This window comes from Echeneis naucrates, chromosome 16, assembly GCF_900963305.1.
Source record: "Echeneis naucrates chromosome 16, fEcheNa1.1, whole genome shotgun sequence".
Classification (NCBI taxonomy): Eukaryota; Metazoa; Chordata; class Actinopteri; order Carangiformes; family Echeneidae; genus Echeneis; species Echeneis naucrates.
This window is the reverse complement of record NC_042526.1, coordinates 6,685,105-6,703,756: the sequence shown is the minus strand read 5'-3', so window position 1 is coordinate 6,703,756 and position 18,652 is coordinate 6,685,105. Positions and strand designations below refer to the sequence as shown.

Below are 18,652 nucleotides of genomic sequence, written 5' to 3'. Positions count from 1 at the left end.
TAAGAGTTGGTGGTCCACTGTCCTCACGGCTCTTATTTTAAAACATAGAAGCATGGTTAAATAAAAAAAAATTAAAAAATTAAAAAATCATATACGGTGTTGACAGTTTGTCTTTTCTGGGACTTACAGGAGGGATGGCTCAACTCCACCAAACAGTTTTCTGCCATATGATCTTTTTAATGAATATTGGCGAACCCATCACGCAGACATCTCCTGCAGATCTTTATTTGGGTTGACAATGTTACGGCTGCGGTGCAGTTTCCAAATAGCTTGAATCATTCAGTGCTCCTTTTGCGCCCTATGAAAGGGGGCTTTGTCAGTAAACTTTAAAGGACTTTCACCTGTCTGTACATGCCTGCATCTGGGCATCATGTTTAGTTCCTAATTTGTTATTATTATTATTATTATTATTATTATTATCATTAAATGTAGTAGTAGCAGTAATACATAAGAGTGCAGTGTGTGCAGAGTGAGTTGGCAGACTTGTTAATTTGCAAACATAGTTTCATGAAGGAAGTTTCAGCTGAAAAAGGGGAAACACTCAACTTCTCTGAAATGAAAACCTTTACATCATGACCTTTTTCATTGATGTCCTGTCTTTTTTACCATCAGGAAAACACAGCAATCCTCATAACCACACATTACAGCCCGTATGCCAAGACAATAAAATGGACTTTCTGGACAGTTTAGGCTTGTCTCCTTTGGGTTTTTTTTTACCTCATTTCCATAGAGTGGCTTCATAAAGCTTCTGACAGTGCAGCTATTCACCACCGTTGCTTTTAGACCTGATGATGCTGCACCTAGGCTGCTGGCGATAATGGCTCTCTGAGCAGCTGTGATGGACCTGAGATGGAACAGTGAGGTTATCAAACAACCGAAGTTCATCAAGATCTCTGACGAGGTCTGAGTTGAAAAAATAAACGAGAAGACGTTTGTGGTCGGCTGGAGGGTCTGTAGGACTTTTAAATAACTTAAATCTATTAGATTTACTGCGTCAATTAATTTTTCTTGAACCCTCCTGATTAAATATTTAAAATATTTCCATATTCTGTTCTAATCATCTTTTCCCTGTTGAATCACTCTGCATTTGTTTCTGTGACAACGTCCCTGTGGGGAAATGAAAGATTGATACAAATTTTGATGTGAATTAATCTTAATGAACAGTTTTGGCTCATTAAGTTTTTGTCTTTTATCCCAGCCACTCTTCCACTCTATACAGACACAGACTGAGATGACTCAGTTGTTTTTCAAATTCAGTTCTTTTTAGAAGTTGATATACTGCGTACATATTTTTGGGATAGTAAGGAGCTTTTTATTTCGTGCATTTGTTCCGTCATGCCTATCAAAAATAGGTTTACAAATAGATTCAATAATAGAGTGTGAGCTATAAAAATGAGCTGCATGCAAAGTTTTGACACTCATGCAATAATGACCCAGGAAGAGTACAACACTTTGCATGAGTTTATCATTGCATGGAGCCTCTCTGTTCATGTTCACTGTGCTTTCTCTGCCTTCTCACAGCTTGCAGACATGAGAGCCTGGTAACATGTTTATCAGTGGGAAACATCTTGGAACAAGGAAATGTTACGTTTTCTAACACTTAAAAGAGCCAAAGCCGTTGTTGGGGGCTCTAAACTGAACAGTTTCTTGGCTGCTATGAAATGCAAATGATTTCTGATGACATGATGACGTCTGATGCTCACTGGGACATTAATTCACTCCACTGCATATCCCTTCTCTGAATAAGAACGCATAAGACTCCTTGTCTTGCATCCCATTGTTGGCCTAAAAAGCAAAAGTCACAAATCAAGTCCTCTTTTGTGAAACCCCGCACTTTCCTCCCACTCTCACCCTTCCATTCAACCGCATGAAGACAGTCCAGTTTCAAATTAACATCCCCAAACATGCTGCCCTCGACCCAGGCTGGCCTGGAAGTTCAGCCTGTACAAAATGAATTACAAAGAGTCACAGTTCCCTAGTCCATGTAAATGAGACATAGGCTCCTCTTTCACCCTCAAAGGCCTCATTGTCAGCAGATAGCTATCATTTTATCAGTGTCCTCTGAGTGAATCATGACGAGCCAAGGCTTAAGAGGCAATGAAAAATTATTAGTTTTTTTCTTGTTTGACTTGTTTCTCAATCATGTTGTCATCCTTTCTTTGCAATTTGAGTGCTAGAGTGCTTCAAATTGAATTTTGAATGGTTAAAAAGTGTTAAAAAAATGGCCATAACATTTTCACACCACTAGCTTGGCTGTAGACGCTTAGTCATGTCAGCTGAACTTTTAAAAATGATTAAGAGCAGTTTCTATTCTGTCATCGGGATGCGTTTACAGTCATTGTTGCCGATTTGTTGGCAGATTTAGTACGTTTTCAGACACTTGTATAAATGAGAGTCCCAACTATTGTTCCAGAATTGGGTGGGAGGCGACTGCTGGTCAACACGTAATTTGAATCGATCCCATTTGTTCCCTTATCTGACAGTAAGAAACAGAAATAGTAAAACGCATACATGAGAACAGGTTTGTTTAGAAATCCAAATGTATTAAAATACTGTGTACGTGAAAACCTCGCTTGTTTATTGGATGGTCTTGATATCTTCATATCGATCTAATTGGTAGTCTTGTTTGATGAAGATGTGGCAGCTCCTTGTTGACAGTGAAAACATCCATGAAGTGTCTGAACTGCTCATTTTGCTCAAGGTCAAATGTGAAAGAGCCTTTCCCAGTTGACGCCGCTCCTCAGTACAGGAGCAGGACATACAGTCGCTTTGATAATTTAAAGGCGGCAATTAAACCCTTAAAACACAGACTCCCTAATAATGCACACATTTCCCCCTTCGTTTCACTGTGCAACCTTTTTCAAGCTGGCTTCTGTCATAAGTGTGATAACGCAGCCCTGCTTGTCTGGGGTCTGTAGGTGTGAGCGTGTATGCATTCATGCACATCTTCCTGCTGCTGCATGGCCTGCTGCATTAGGAGGAAGCTCTGAAGGCAACTAAATTGTACTCTGATGGGTATCTGCAGCCAGGAGCTCAGCACAGTGAAGAGCGCAGCGCAGCACAGCGTTGGGGACGGTAAATACGACGTCAGTCATTTCCATAGCCTGTGATGTGGCCTGTGATAGCACCATCAGGACAGTGGAGTGGGAGGCTGACACCTGGAGACAAATATGCTCATAGCTAAAGTTCTAAAGCTTTTGGAGGTAGTGGATATTTTTAGACGTGGCCTTCAGCATTATCTTCTGATTCATATTCTCATAGTATTTCCTTCAAGGACGCCGATATTGAATTCCTCTTTGTGTGTTGTGTCATTTGTCTTCTCAACCCGTTGCTATAAATGGATAATCTTAAATACATACAGTTCAGCTGCCATTAGTAAATACAAATAGCGGTTAAATGTTCCAAACTGAGGTGACAAAAAACAAATTCAGTAAAATTTTCTCCACCTCATAAAGCTTTCTTGATCCGTTATGTATCTCTGTGGCAGCACTCAAACTACCAGTTCTTGCAATAAATATAAGAAATGAATACTCCCAAAAGGAATTACATTTATACTATTACAATTTCTGCCGCAGACAAGTCCAAACTGAATTAAAATTTTCCTTATTTCAGCTTATACCTAACGATCGGTAAAAATGGATCGATAGAGTAAAACTGTTGTCACAAAACAAAGAAAACGTATCATATTAAATGAACCTGGTCAAGTGTGTTAGATTGTAGTTGCTTTCTCTACATATAACTAGATTCAGGCCAATTGCAAATTGTTGAAGAGTAAGTTGTCATATATAATATATTGATGTTAGAGAATTTATTACAGAAGAGTGCCGGGCTTCAGGCAGTGGCGATGCTTCGGGAATGCTTTGAGTTGACTGAGAGCATTTTATGACTGAAGAAAATTTTGTGTGGCTCTTGGCCTCCTTAATGTAACGAGACATAATACTTCACGTTTAAGTCCTTTATGTTGTTGAGTGTGCTATCAGGGGTCTGTGGGTGGGCTCAGGAAGTGCCACAGAGTAATGTTAGCTCAGAAACAATGAGCTCATGAGAAACTACTGAGGCAATGAACTTTAAATACACAGTGTCCCAGTTTATTTGAGGCTGGCACAAGAAAATAAGAATTACAACTCTGACAGATCCCGTAACGTGGATGATGTTTTAATATTACTGTATATTGGTATATATATATGTAAGATCATGTTTAAAGCCATGGAGGATTATGATGTAATGGGTGAAATAGTCCTAATGTTCATACACACACACACACACATGTTTTAAATCAATCCTCCTACTGCAACAGCCCCTATTGGTCAAGAACACACCAACTGTTTCAAAACCACCTAAGCAAAATTTGAAATACAAATATTCCTGCAGTGTGTCCTCATTTTCTGAGACACACAAACACACACACGCAGCATTTTGGCTTGTGTCAAGTAACATGTTTTTGCATAATTTACAGCTGTAGAGGAATCAATTTTCTCCACTCAGCAAGTCAACAAGGACACCACCACCAATCTCATGCCACTTTGCAGAATTCAAGGAAGATAAACGAAACACTGCGCAATTTTTTGACTCCTGTTTTTGTTCCAAGTTATCAGATTTTAACTATTTAAGGTTAAGTAGGTTGATGCTTGAACAAACAGCTTTATGGTGAATTTTTGATTGTTTTTGGGTCGGCGTGTTATTATGGAGGAAGGAACTGGGGCGTTATCAGGAGGTGAGCGGCAAAAGGCAGACTGTTAGGAATGAAAAGGATTCAGAGAGACTGTAGGGTTGATGTAATGTTTATATAGTGGTCAGTACAACCATTTCCTCCTCCTCCTGCAGACAGGCCCAGTTGAAGGGCATAGATACAGTGCACAGGGCACACAGGTCATTAGCTGCGTCCAAGCCAAGTACGTCTAACAAAGAACATTTAATATTGCTCCTCAAGTGAAAGTTTTACGGTTACATTCAGTACCATTTAAGGACATCTAAGCAATCTATATGTTTCGAATTTAAGTAATAGCATGTTTCAACAGGAAAAGGTTATCTCCTTTTCTTTCAGTGGCTAAAGCAGAAGTTCCCCTTATTTTCCATTTTCACAGGGTCAACATACATCAAAAACAGCTAAGCTACAACGAACATGGAACAAAAATCCCAATGAGCCTTCGGTTGGAAATGAAGGTGAAAAGCAGTGAGGAGGATTCATAAGAAAAAATCATGTCCACAATTTGAACTTAAATATTTCCCAAATGAGAATTTTGGACATTATTCTGGTTCTCTGTGCTGCTGCAAACGAATAATGGCTTGAATCATTGTTTTGCTTATTTACTCAGGAGAAAATAAGTGACTGTTGGGAAGAAGGCCAAGGAAAATGAAACATTTGGGAGTCATGGCTCAGAGGAGTCACATTCCCAGAGGTCAGTTTAACATGAATGTTTAGATGGAAACATGAGATTGTCGTAGTGTTAAGATGCAGCTTTCTCATACTGGAATGTGACCTTTACCATGTTCTTGTGGAGCTGCAGGAGATTTGATTTATTGGGATTCTGTTCAGTTTTACTGGGTTAAGTTTATGTACTGTACCAATAAATTGGCACGTCTTTCACTAAGATTTTGAATTGAGCTCACTGTGTATCGTGTAAAGCTACAAAACATTTCTGTTATTAAGATCCAAAGAGTAACAAAATAACTGGATTGAATCCCTTGTAATGTTTTTTTTTTTGACTGATAATTAAAGTTAATAAGAGTCATTCTGTTTTAGTTCAAAATATCCTACTACTCTAAATGAAAAGATACAAATACATGAACATCTATTCACGGCAATATTACATTTAGCACATATACGCTCTGTGTTTATCAAACCCTTTTTTTAAAAGTCTGCTTGCTTCTAAAGGGGGTTTAAAGGGAGTGATGATACAACGCCATATGGAAAATTTGGAAGCTGAGCAGAGTTGGAGAGCTGAAAAAGGCTAAGAGCTAGAGCTAGACTGGTGATAAATGTTTGTGTGGGCTCACTGAGGCAAGTGATATCATTACACACAATTTAAGCGATTGTAAATATGAACATATTGATCCATGGAGCTTTAGTGGAGGCAAGTTTATGTGTGAATTGCTTTAAGGGATGCTATTGAAAGTTATGTGACGTGAGCACGTAAGACTACACACCGCCTCGCTGTTTAGCCTCTCCAGGAAATATGCTTATTTGGTGACGAGCCTGAAAGGACTTATAGTTCTTATATTTGGTGTATTTGGTGTATCCTTCTGTGGCTTTAACAGCACTGGCCAGACGTGTTGGAAGGAACTTCCTCTCTGAATATATTTTAGATGTTGATTGTTTAACTTTTGTAAACCTTAAGTCACAAAATGTATAGATACTGATTATTTATTAATAAAGAAAAAGAATGGCAATAAAGGTTGCAATTTTGAGCGATTTGCCATTTGTATGGTGGGAAAGTGTTTATTAGGATGAAGATAAGCTATGGTAAAACAGACAATCAGCACAACTTAGCGCTGTTAATGTGTAATGGTTGATTAATGTTTGGAGGTACAACAGGTGTAAGTGTATGTTGTAATTGTACAGGTGATAATTTGTCTAAACACGTCATATTCTATTGTGCCTCTCTTGATACTCAAATAGACAACATAAATTCACTCCTTCAAGTTTTCAAAGAGCGCTGAACCCTTGAACCCCTCAGGCACCACTCCATCTGTGGCACCCTCGTGCTTTAGAAAGAAGAATGGAGTCTCAGAGGATTGGAAGGAAGGGCAGGGTTACCGTGAATAGAAAAGGAAAAGAAAATGGAAAAAAATTAGAGAGGACACCAGTCTCCAGGGATGTGTGGGTGGACTGTGCCTTTTCTTTCGGGGCTGCCTTGTCTGATGACTTTGGAGTCACTAGGTTTATCGTGCTCTTCTCCACATTGAGTCTCAGCTGTATTTTTTCTTTATCAGCAGTCCCATAATGAGCCACAGTGTTACCTACTGTAAGCAAGTATGACTTTGAATATAAAAACCATGTTTGCACATTGCTGCAGTGTGATGAATGAATACATTGTTGGGAGTTAATTATTGACCCCACTTGGGATTTTTGTCCAGGAAATGATGCAGGTTTGTGCAATGATGCCATGTATTTAATGTTTAGCTGTGTTTTAGACACACTCAAAGGGAATATGTCTGTGAGTGACTTGGGGCTGTTTAACCTTTGGCTAATGAGTAATGTGGGATCAGAGCTGTGTGTTTAGTCCTGATAGCATAAAATAGGTGATAACCACACTGAGCACAGATGTGGAGGTTGACTTGTAAGGACACGATGTTTTATGTTTATATGTAATATGTAGTATTTCTGATCTGATCTTATTGTTTTGTGTAGTTAGAATTTGTTCATAGTTGTTTTGAAATTATGGTTTTTGTGGAATATCCTCAACATTTAATCCTTTCACATTTGGGTCCTACAAAAAACCCTGACAAAGTCGCTCATTACCTGAAGTCACACAGTCATTAACAATAGGCAAGTATTGGTAGGCTCTACTTCCTTGTTTGTACAAACTGACACATGATCACAATCAGACTTTCCACCATAATCCTGAGCTTTGTTGTCTTTGTTTGCAAAACTGCAAAAAATGTCTCCCAATGAATTGACCAAATACACATCTTGTCCCTCAGTGTAGTGAACTGAACGGCATTAATCTGTTAGTTTTATAATTTACTGTGCTAAAACAAAAAGACCTCTGCCGTAATAAAGTGTCTCTGACCTCTGAAAACTTAAACAAGCCAAAGAATCTAACCGAACATTTGACAGGAATTTGAATTGTCACTTTGCCCCAAAAAGGGATGCATTTATCTTGATTCCTGAGCGTGTGAAGAGGAAAGCAAAGAAAGGTTTACCCTTCACACATTGGTGTGGGGTGAAGAAAAACAGATGATGGTGTGTAAGAAACTGATAAATGTAACCAATAAAATTATTTTAATCCCGTTGATCACATTGTCAGGGGTTGCTAAATTTATGGCTTCTCAGTGACATTGAAGAGTGTTTGAGTTTTTGGTTGATAATGTTGTACATAATTCAATACTGACCTCTGTTGGTGCAAAATGAGTCACTCTCCTTTTATTGCCCTTCTCTTCCCAGGAAAGCCATGCAGAATGTGCTGGTAAGTATGTACCGACTGTCTCTTTCTCCTTTTAAAGGATTTTTTATATTATTATTAATGTCCATTTGTTTCATTATTTGAATAACTATATTTTCACACAAATTATCACTTGATGAATACAGTTTTGTTAATTATATGATCTGTCAATTCTGTACGTCTGGACTGTAAAATAACTCGAACAGAAGCAAAAATGAAGCACTTTCCAAGAAAGCTAGCCTTCTGAAATCTAGATGGACAATGATATTTGTTGTTTTTCCTTTTATTCTGCTGGTCCTCTGTCTTTTAGAAGTGAGCTGCTACAGTGTTGGATTGGAAATATTCACAACAACAACAACAGTCAGCGTTGTACCATCACCAAACTGCAACATATCCATTGGTGGTGAAACCTTTGAAAACAGTTCCCAAACTGGTCTAACTCCTGGAACTGTCTATGAAATCTCAATCGGTTGCCGGAACTGCTGTGCAAATGCCACGCTGAGTAAGTCTGTTTATTTTTTTATTTTATTTTTTTTTTTGAGACACTTATATTCCAAAAATGAATGTGTTGGCTAATATTTATCTTTGGCAATGATTTTAGATGGCATAGCACCAAATTCTTTGCCAAATGTGAATGAACCAGATTTAATATATAATGCTATAGATTACAATGATGATGAATTGTTAGTTTAAATGTGGATTCTTTCCCTACCAACCTCTCATTCACAGAGCCCAAACAAGTCAGAAACCTCACTGTCACAAACGTCTCCACGTCCTCTCTGTCTGTGAACTGGACTGAACCAGAAGGAAACAGCTCCTTTTATAAAGTGCAGTGGACAAATGGAAATCTGAGCAAGAATGCCACTGAGTTTAAAACATCTTTTAACATCAGTGATCTGACTGCTGGTGTCCAGTATGAAATAAATGTCACTGCAGTGGCAACAGACAACCGTACTGATGGGCAGAGCAGCAGTATTTTACAATACACAAGTAAGTAAGCAGTTGAATGTGACTGATTCTGCCAGGTTTTCTGAAGAGACCTGGTGAAGAAGACTCTGCAATGATAAGGAGCAGGAAGACATAAATCATGTTCAGGTGGAGGATCAGGAGTCCTCTGAAAAGACAAGTTCAGAGTTGTATCCTCCCAGCAGAGGGAGACAGTTGGTGGTTTTAGTCAATCTGTTTTGGGCATCAGCTGCAGTGATGCTGTGGAACTGGACCACAGTGATGAAGAGACTTCAGCAGTGAGATGAAGGTCTGAATTTGTAGTGGTCCACTTTTGTGTGTCCTTCGGTGCTCTGAACAAAGTTTGTTGATGAGGATTGAGAGAGTGAGGTCAAGGACACAGCAGCTGGTCAGAGTTACCTGCACAGGATTGATTGACTTTTCATCATTGAGCAGAAAGTCAGTATCTATATCCTGCTGCTGTTTCTCTGTGACAGCATAAGTCAGTTGGGGTGGTTTGGTTACCTGTGAAGGAGGATCCTGGCTGTTTGCCTTAAGAAGTGTGACAAAGTGAAAATGTTGATCATCAGAATCAGAACTCAATGAATTTGCAGTTGAATAGAAGAAATTCAATAACTACAATATCTTATTTCTGATTTTCAATGCAATAGATTTTGTATGTGATGCTGTAAGCGATGCCAAAAAGCTCTTGATTTGCCCATCTGACACATTTTCCCTCAGAGCCTGAAGTAGTTGGGAACCTCAGCGTCACTAATGTCACAACATCCTCAGTGACTGTGATGTGTAGTCAACCAAATGGAGAGTGCTACTTTTATAGAGTGCAGTTGTCTAATGGAACAACTAACTGGACACACGACGTCTATGAAACAAACATAAATATCACTGAGCTGACTGCTGGAGTGAATTACAGTTTTACTGTCACAGCGGTGGCTGGAGATAACAAAACACAAAGTGAAATGGCCACCGTTTCTACTTACACAAGTAAGATTACAGTATGAAGACTCTTATTGCTGATTTTGGTCCGTCAAGCTTTGGAAGATTTACAGTTTAGTTTTCTTGATATGGCCACTTTTTACTTTGAATTTCTTTCCTCTACTTTTTGATCTTCCCAACTTAAATCCTCATTTACTATTTTAATGTAGCTGAGGTGTTTTTTGTCGCCAGCAGGCACATCACTATTAAGTATTAAGCGATTTTTACTCCCTCTCCTGTCTCCTCTCTTCTATAGAGCCAGGTATGATTTTGACCCACACTAATGTATCCCAGACCACCTCCTCCATTTCTCTGATGTGGACCAGACCTCCTGGTGAGGTGTTCATGTACAGGTTGGAGTGGGACAGTGGTGGAGATCTGATGACGACATACACAGATGATACATCTGCTGTGCTGTCATATCTGATCCCTGGTACTACATACACAATCACAGTCAGAGCTGTTGCTGGAGACAACAAGACTGAAGGAGACCCCTACTCCCTCATATCAGCCACAAGTAACATTATATTTATTTTGAATGAACCTTTGTCCTTCTTTTTTAGTCTGATTGGATGGAGAGCTGTCCTGTCCTATGATTTTTTTTCAATAACTCTGGAGTATATCTCCTGTCCCTCATGACGTGTTTATCCTGCACTCCTAGAGCCCAAACAAGTCAGAAACCTCACTGTCACAAACGTCTCCACGTCCTCTCTGTCTGTGAACTGGACTGAACCAGAAGGAAACAGCTCCTTTTATAAAGTGCAGTGGACAAATGGAAATCTGAGCAAGAATGCCACTGAGTTTAAAACATCTTTTAACATCAGTGATCTGACTGCTGGTGTCCAGTATGAAATAAATGTCACTGCAGTGGCAACAGACAACCGTACTGATGGGCAGAGCAGCAGTATTTTACAATACACAAGTAAGTAAGCAGTTGAATGTGACTGATTCTGCCAAGTTTTCTGAAGAGACCTGGTGAAGAAGACTCTGCAATGATAAGGAGCAGGAAGACATAAATCATGTCCAGGTGGAGGATCAGGAGTCCTCTGAAAAGACAAGTTCATGTTCCTCAGGGTTGATGTTATAGTGATTCGTGCTATTGCCCCACAATAAGAAGGTTGTTGGTTCGGTTCCTGGCCTGAGGCCTTCCTGTGGTGGTTTCCTCTGGGTACTTCAGTTTCCTCCCACCGTCCAAAGACATCACGTTTGGGTTCATTGGTGTCTCTAAATTGTCCGTAGGTCTGAATGTGAGTGTGAGTGGTTGTTGGTCTCTGTCTGTTGCATTGTGTTGGCCCTGTGATGGCCTGGTGACCTGTCCAGGGTGACCCCACCCTCGCCCAATAAGAGCTGGGTTTGGCTCCCGCACCTCAGCAACCCAGAAAACGGATAAGTGGTTGAAGATGAATGAATGAATGAATGAATAGCTTAATATTGTCACACTTGGTCTCTTCTTTCACTATTAGCAATCATGTATTTAAGATTCAGAAAGTTTCCAATGAGCTCAGATAAAATAATATGAGGTGAAAAGCTCTTGATTTGTCCATCTGACACATTTTCCCTCAGAGCCTGAAGTAGTTGGGAACCTCAGCGTCACTAATGTCACAACATCCTCAGTGACTGTGATGTGGAGTCAACCAAATGGAGAGCGCTACTTTTATAGAGTGCAGTTGTCTAATGGAACAACTAACTGGACACACGATGTCTATGAAACAAACATAAATATCACTGAGCTGACTGCTGGAGTGAATTACAGTTTTACTGTCACAGCGGTGGCTGGAGATAACAAAACACAAAGTGAAATGGCCACCGTTTCTACTTACACAAGTAAGATTACAGTATGAAGACTCTTATTGCTGATTTTGGTCCGTCAAGCTTTGGAAGATTTACAGTTTAGTTTTCTTGATATGGCCACTTTTTACTTTGAATTTCTTTCCTCTACTTTTTGATCGTTCCAACTTAAATCCTCATTTACTATTTTAATGTAGCTGAAGTGTTTTTTGTCGCCAGCAGGCACATCAGTATTAAGTGTTAGCGATTTTTACTCCCTCTCCTGTCTCCTCTCTTCTATAGAGCCAGGTATGATTTTGACCCACACTAATGTATCCCAGACCACCTCCTCCATTTCTCTGATGTGGACCAGACCTCCTGGTGAGGTGTTCATGTACAGGTTGGAGTGGGACAGTGGTGGAGATCTGATGACGACATACACAGATGATACATCTGCTGTGCTGTCATATCTGATCCCTGGTACTACATACACAATCACAGTCAGAGCTGTTGCTGGAGACAACAAGACTGAAGGAGACCCCTACTCCCTCATATCAGCCACAAGTAACATTATATTTATTTTGAATGAACCTTTGTCCTTCTTTTTTAGTCTGATTGGATGGAGAGCTGTCCTGTCCTATGATTTTTTTTCAATAACTCTGGAGTATATCTCCTGTCCCTCATGACGTGTTTATCCTGCACTCCTAGAGCCCAAACAAGTCAGAAACCTCACTGTCACAAACGTCTCCACGTCCTCTCTGTCTGTGAACTGGACTGAACCAGAAGGAAACAGCTCCTTTTATAAAGTGCAGTGGACAAATGGAAATCTGAGCAAGAATGCCACTGAGTTTAAAACATCTTTTAACATCAGTGATCTGACTGCTGGTGTCCAGTATGAAATAAATGTCACTGCAGTGGCAACAGACAACCGTACTGATGGGCAGAGCAGCAGTATTTTACAATACACAAGTAAGTAAGCAGTTGAATGTGACTGATTCTGCCAAGTTTTCTGAAGAGACCTGGTGAAGAAGACTCGGCAATGATAAGGAGCAGGAAGACATAAATCATGTCCAGGTGGAGGATCAGGAGTCCTCTGAAAAGACAAGTTCATGTTCCTCAGGGTTGATGTTATAGTGATCCGTGCTATTGCCCCACAATAAGAAGGTTGTTGGTTCGGTTCCTGGCCTGAGGCCTTCCTGTGGTGGTTTCCTCTGGGTACTTCAGTTTCCTCCCACCGTCCAAAGACATCACGTTTAGGTTCATTGGTGTCTCTAAATTGTCCGTAGGTCTGAATGTGAGTGTGAGTGGTTGTTGGTCTCTGTCTGTTGCATTGTGTTGGCCCTGTGATGGCCTGGTGACCTGTCCAGGGTGACCCCACCCTCGCCCAATAAGAGCTGGGTTTGGCTCCCCCACCTCAGCAACCCAGAAAACGGATAAGTGGTTGAAGATGAATGAATGAATGAATGAATGAATGAATGAATGAATAGCTTAATATTGTCACACTTGGTCTCTTCTTTCACTATTAGCAATCATGTATTTAAGATTCAGAAAGTTTCCAATGAGCTCAGATAAAATAAGATGAGGTGAAAAGCTATTGATTTGTCCATCTGACACATTTTCCCTCAGAGCCTGAAGTAGTTGGGAACCTCAGCGTCACTAATGTCACAACATCCTCAGTGACTGTGATGTGGAGTCAACCAAATGGAGAGCGCTACTTTTATAGAGTGCAGTTGTCTAATGGAACAACTAACTGGACACACGATGTCTATGAAACAAACATAAATATCACTGAGCTGACTGCTGGAGTGAATTACAGTTTTACTGTCACAGCGGTGGCTGGAGATAACAAAACACAAAGTGAAATGGCCACCGTTTCTACTTACACAAGTAAGATTACAGTATGAAGACTGTTATTGCTGATTTTGGTCCGTCAAGCTTTGGAAGATTTACATTTTAGTTTTCTTGAAATGGCCACTTTTTACTTTGAATTTCTTTCCTCTGCTTTTTGATCTTCCCAACTTAAATCCTCATTTACTATTTTAATGTAGCTGAGGTGTTTTTTGTCGCCAGCAGGCACATCAGTATTAAGTGTTAGCGATTTTTACTCCCTCTCCTGTCTCCTCTCTTCTATAGAGCCAGGTATGATTTTGACCCACACTAATGTATCCCAGACCACCTCCTCCATTTCTCTGATGTGGACCAGACCTCCTGGTGAGGTGTTCATGTACAGGTTGGAGTGGGACAGTGGTGGAGATCTGATGACGACATACACAGATGATACATCTGCTGTGCTGTCATATCTGATCCCTGGTACTACATACACAATCACAGTCAGAGCTGTTGCTGGAGACAACAAGACTGAAGGAGACCCCTACTCCCTCATATCAGCCACAAGTAACATTATATTTATTTTGAATGAACCTTTGTCCTTTTTTAGTCTGATTGGATGGAGAGCTGTCCTGTCCTATGATTTTTTTTCAATAACTCTGGAGTATATCTCCTGTCCCTCATGACGTGTTTATCCTGCACTCCTAGAGCCCAAACAAGTCAGAAACCTCACTGTCACAAACGTCTCCACGTCCTCTCTGTCTGTGAACTGGACTGAACCAGAAGGAAACAGCTCCTTTTATAAAGTGCAGTGGACAAATGGAAATCTGAGCAAGAATGCCACTGAGTTTAAAACATCTTTTAACATCAGTGATCTGACTGCTGGTGTCCAGTATGAAATAAATGTCACTGCAGTGGCAACAGACAACCGTACTGACGGGCAGAGCAGTAGTATTTTACAATACACAAGTAAGTAAGCAGTTGAATGTGACTGATTCTGCCAGGTTTTCTGAAGAGACCTGGTGAAGAAGACTCTGCAATGATAAGGAGCAGGAAGACATAAATCATGTTCAGGTGGAGGATCAGGAGTCCTCTGAAAAGACAAGTTCATGTTCCTCAGGGTTGATGTTATCGTGATTCGTGCTATTGCCCCACAATAAGAAGGTTGTTGGTTCGGTTCCTGGCCTGAGGCCTTCCTGTGGTGGTTTCCTCCCACCGTCCAAAGACATCACGTTTAGGTTCATTGGTGTCTCTAAATTGTCCGTAGGTCTGAATGTGAGCGTGAGTGGTTGTTGGTCTCTGTCTGTTGCATTGTGTTGGCCCTGTGATGGCCTGGTGACCTGTCCAGGGTGACCCCACCCTCGCCCAATAAGAGCTGGGTTTGGCTCCCGCACCTCAGCAACCCAGAAAATGGATAAGTGGTTGAAGATGAATGAATGAATGAATGAATGAATGAATGAATAGCTTAATATTGTCACACTTGGTCTCTTCTTTCACTATTAGCAATCATGTATTTAAGATTCAGAAAGTTTCCAATGAGCTCAGATAAAATAAGATGAGGTGAAAAGCTCTTGATTTGTCCATCTGACACATTTTCCCTCAGAGCCTGAAGTAGTTGGGAACCTCAGCGTCACTAATGTCACAACATCCTCAGTGACTGTGATGTGGAGTCAACCAAATGGAGAGCGCTACTTTTATAGAGTGCAGTTGTCTAATGGAACAACTAACTGGACACACGATGTCTATGAAACAAACATAAATATCACTGAGCTGACTGCTGGAGTGAATTACAGTTTTACTGTCACAGCGGTGGCTGGAGATAACAAAACACAAAGTGAAATGGCCACCGTTTCTACTTACACAAGTAAGATTACAGTATGAAGACTGTTATTGCTGATTTTGGTCCGTCAAGCTTTGGAAGATTTACATTTTAGTTTTCTTGAAATGGCCACTTTTTACTTTGAATTTCTTTCCTCTGCTTTTTGATCTTCCCAACTTAAATCCTCATTTACTATTTTAATGTAGCTGAGGTGTTTTTTGTCGCCAGCAGGCACATCAGTATTAAGTGTTAGCGATTTTTACTCCCTCTCCTGTCTCCTCTCTTCTATAGAGCCAGGTATGATTTTGACCCACACTAATGTATCCCAGACCACCTCCTCCATTTCTCTGATGTGGACCAGACCTCCTGGTGAGGTGTTCATGTACAGGTTGGAGTGGGACAGTGGTGGAGATCTGATGACGACATACACAGATGATACATCTGCTGTGCTGTCATATCTGATCCCTGGTACTACATACACAATCACAGTCAGAGCTGTTGCTGGAGACAACAAGACTGAAGGAGACCCCTACTCCCTCATATCAGCCACAAGTAACATTATATTTATTTTGAATGAACCTTTGTCCTTTTTTAGTCTGATTGGATGGAGAGCTGTCCTGTCCTATGATTTTTTTTCAATAACTCTGGAGTATATCTCCTGTCCCTCATGACGTGTTTATCCTGCACTCCTAGAGCCCAAACAAGTCAGAAACCTCACTGTCACAAACGTCTCCACGTCCTCTCTGTCTGTGAACTGGACTGAACCAGAAGGAAACAGCTCCTTTTATAAAGTGCAGTGGACAAATGGAAATCTGAGCAAGAATGCCACTGAGTTTAAAACATCTTTTAACATCAGTGATCTGACTGCTGGTGTCCAGTATGAAATAAATGTCACTGCAGTGGCAACAGACAACCGTACTGACGGGCAGAGCAGTAGTATTTTACAATACACAAGTAAGTAAGCAGTTGAATGTGACTGATTCTGCCAGGTTTTCTGAAGAGACCTGGTGAAGAAGACTCTGCAATGATAAGGAGCAGGAAGACATAAATCATGTTCAGGTGGAGGATCAGGAGTCCTCTGAAAAGACAAGTTCATGTTCCTCAGGGTTGATGTTATCGTGATTCGTGCTATTGCCCCACAATAAGAAGGTTGTTGGTTCGGTTCCTGGCCTGAGGCCTTCCTGTGGTGGTTTCCTCCCACCGTCCAAAGACATCACGTTTAGGTTCATTGGTGTCTCTAAATTGTCCGTAGGTCTGAATGTGAGTGTGAGTGGTTGTTGGTCTCTGTCTGTTGCATTGTGTTGGCCCTGTGATGGCCTGGTGACCTGTCCAGGGTGACCCCACCTTCGCCCAATAAGAGCTGGGTTTGGCTCCCGCACCTCAGCAACCCAGAAAACGGATAAGTGGTTGAAGATGAATGAATGAATGAATGAATGAATGAATAGCTTAATATTGTCACACTTGGTCTCTTCTTTCACTATTAGCAATCATGTATTTAAGATTCAGAAAGTTTCCAATGAGCTCAGATAAAATAAGATGAGGTGAAAAGCTCTTGATTTGTCCATCTGACACATTTTCCCTCAGAGCCTGAAGTAGTTGGGAACCTCAGCGTCACTAATGTCACAACATCCTCAGTGACTGTGATGTGGAGTCAACCAAATGGAGAGCGCTACTTTTATAGAGTGCAGTTGTCTAATGGAACAACTAACTGGACACACGATGTCTATGAAACAAACATAAATATCACTGAGCTGACTGCTGGAGTGAATTACAGTTTTACTGTCACAGCGGTGGCTGGAGATAACAAAACACAAAGTGAAATGGCCACCGTTTCTACTTACACAAGTAAGATTACAGTATGAAGACTGTTATTGCTGATTTTGGTCCGTCAAGCTTTGGAAGATTTACAGTTTAGTTTTCTTGATATGGCCACTTTTTACTTTGAATTTCTTTCCTCTACTTTTTGATCGTTCCAACTTAAATCCTCATTTACTATTTTAATGTAGCTGAGGTGTTTTTTGTCGCCAGCAGGCACATCACTATTAAGTGTTAGCGATTTTTACTCCCTCTCCTGTCTCCTCTCTTCTATAGAGCCAGGTATGATTTTGACCCACACTAATGTATCCCAGACCACCTCCTCCATTTCTCTGATGTGGACCAGACCTCCTGGTGAGGTGTTCATGTACAGGTTGGAGTGGGACAGTGGTGGAGATCTGATGACGACATACACAGATGATACATCTGCTGTGCTGTCATATCTGATCCCTGGTACTACATACACAATCACAGTCAGAGCTGTTGCTGGAGACAACAAGACTGAAGGAGACCCCTACTCCCTCATATCAGCCACAAGTAACATTATATTTATTTTGAATGAACCTTTGTCCTTCTTTTTTAGTCTGATTGGATGGAGAGCTGTCCTGTCCTATGATTTTTTTTCAATAACTCTGGAGTATATCTCCTGTCCCTCATGACGTGTTTATCCTGCACTCCTAGAGCCCAAACAAGTCAGAAACCTCACTGTCACAAACGTCTCCACGTCCTCTCTGTCTGTGAACTGGACTGAACCAGAAGGAAACAGCTCCTTTTATAAAGTGCAGTGGACAAATGGAAATCTGAGCAAGAATGCCACTGAGTTTAAAACATCTTTTAACATCAGTGATCTGACTGCTGGTGTCCAGTATGAAATAAATGTCACTGCAGTGGCAACAGACAACCGTACTGATGGGCAGAGCAGCAGTATTTTACAATACACAAGTAAGTAAGCAGTTGAATGTGACTGATTCTGCCACGTTTTCTGAAGAGACCTGGTGAAGAAGACTCTGCAATGATAAGGAGCAGGAAGACATAAATCATGTCCAGGTGGAGGATCAGGAGTCCTCTGAAAAGACAAGTTCATGTTCCTCAGGGTTGATGTTATAGTGATTCGTGCTATTGCCCCACAATAAGAAGGTTGTTGGTTTGGTTCCTGGCCTGAGGCCTTCCTGTGGTGGTTTCCTCTGGGTACTTCAGTTTCCTCCCACCGTCCAAAGACATCACGTTTGGGTTCATTGGTATCTCTAAATTGTCCGTAGGTCTGAATGTGAGCGTGAGTGGTTGTTGGTCTCTGTCTGTTGCATTGTGTTGGCCCTGTGATGGCCTGGTGACCTGTCCAGGGTGACCCCACCCTCGCCCAATAAGAGCTGGGTTTGGCTCC

The 18,652-nt window shown here is 40.9% G+C and overlaps 2 protein-coding genes across 8 annotated transcripts in view; one reads left to right on the top strand and one right to left on the bottom strand.

The window, feature by feature from the left end:
* The window catches only part of ptpn5 (protein tyrosine phosphatase non-receptor type 5), a 61,925-nt gene that overhangs the window by 26,604 nt on the left and 16,669 nt on the right, over positions 1-18,652 (bottom strand). The gene's annotated exons all lie outside the window — the stretch shown is intronic.
* The window catches only part of LOC115056658 (receptor-type tyrosine-protein phosphatase beta-like), a 34,715-nt gene that overhangs the window by 1,850 nt on the left and 14,213 nt on the right, over positions 1-18,652 (top strand). For 4 of the 7 annotated variants that reach the window (XM_029523276.1, XM_029523278.1, XM_029523273.1 and 1 more), the window contains exons 2-17: positions 8,108-8,129; positions 8,416-8,607; positions 8,835-9,095; positions 9,792-10,052; positions 10,300-10,560; positions 10,705-10,965; positions 11,607-11,867; positions 12,114-12,374; positions 12,519-12,779; positions 13,437-13,697; positions 13,944-14,204; positions 14,346-14,606; positions 15,748-16,008; positions 16,150-16,410; positions 17,548-17,808; positions 17,953-18,213. In XM_029523276.1, the coding sequence (XP_029379136.1) occupies positions 8,108-8,129; positions 8,416-8,607; positions 8,835-9,095; positions 9,792-10,052; positions 10,300-10,560; positions 10,705-10,965; positions 11,607-11,867; positions 12,114-12,374; positions 12,519-12,779; positions 13,437-13,697; positions 13,944-14,204; positions 14,346-14,606; positions 15,748-16,008; positions 16,150-16,410; positions 17,548-17,808; positions 17,953-18,213 (3,868 nt within the window). The remainder of the gene's footprint in view (positions 1-8,107; positions 8,130-8,415; positions 8,608-8,834; positions 9,096-9,791; positions 10,053-10,299; positions 10,561-10,704; positions 10,966-11,606; positions 11,868-12,113; positions 12,375-12,518; positions 12,780-13,436; positions 13,698-13,943; positions 14,205-14,345; positions 14,607-15,747; positions 16,009-16,149; positions 16,411-17,547; positions 17,809-17,952; positions 18,214-18,652) is intronic. The other 3 variants (XM_029523274.1, XM_029523275.1, XM_029523277.1) reach the window with 3 other exon arrangements.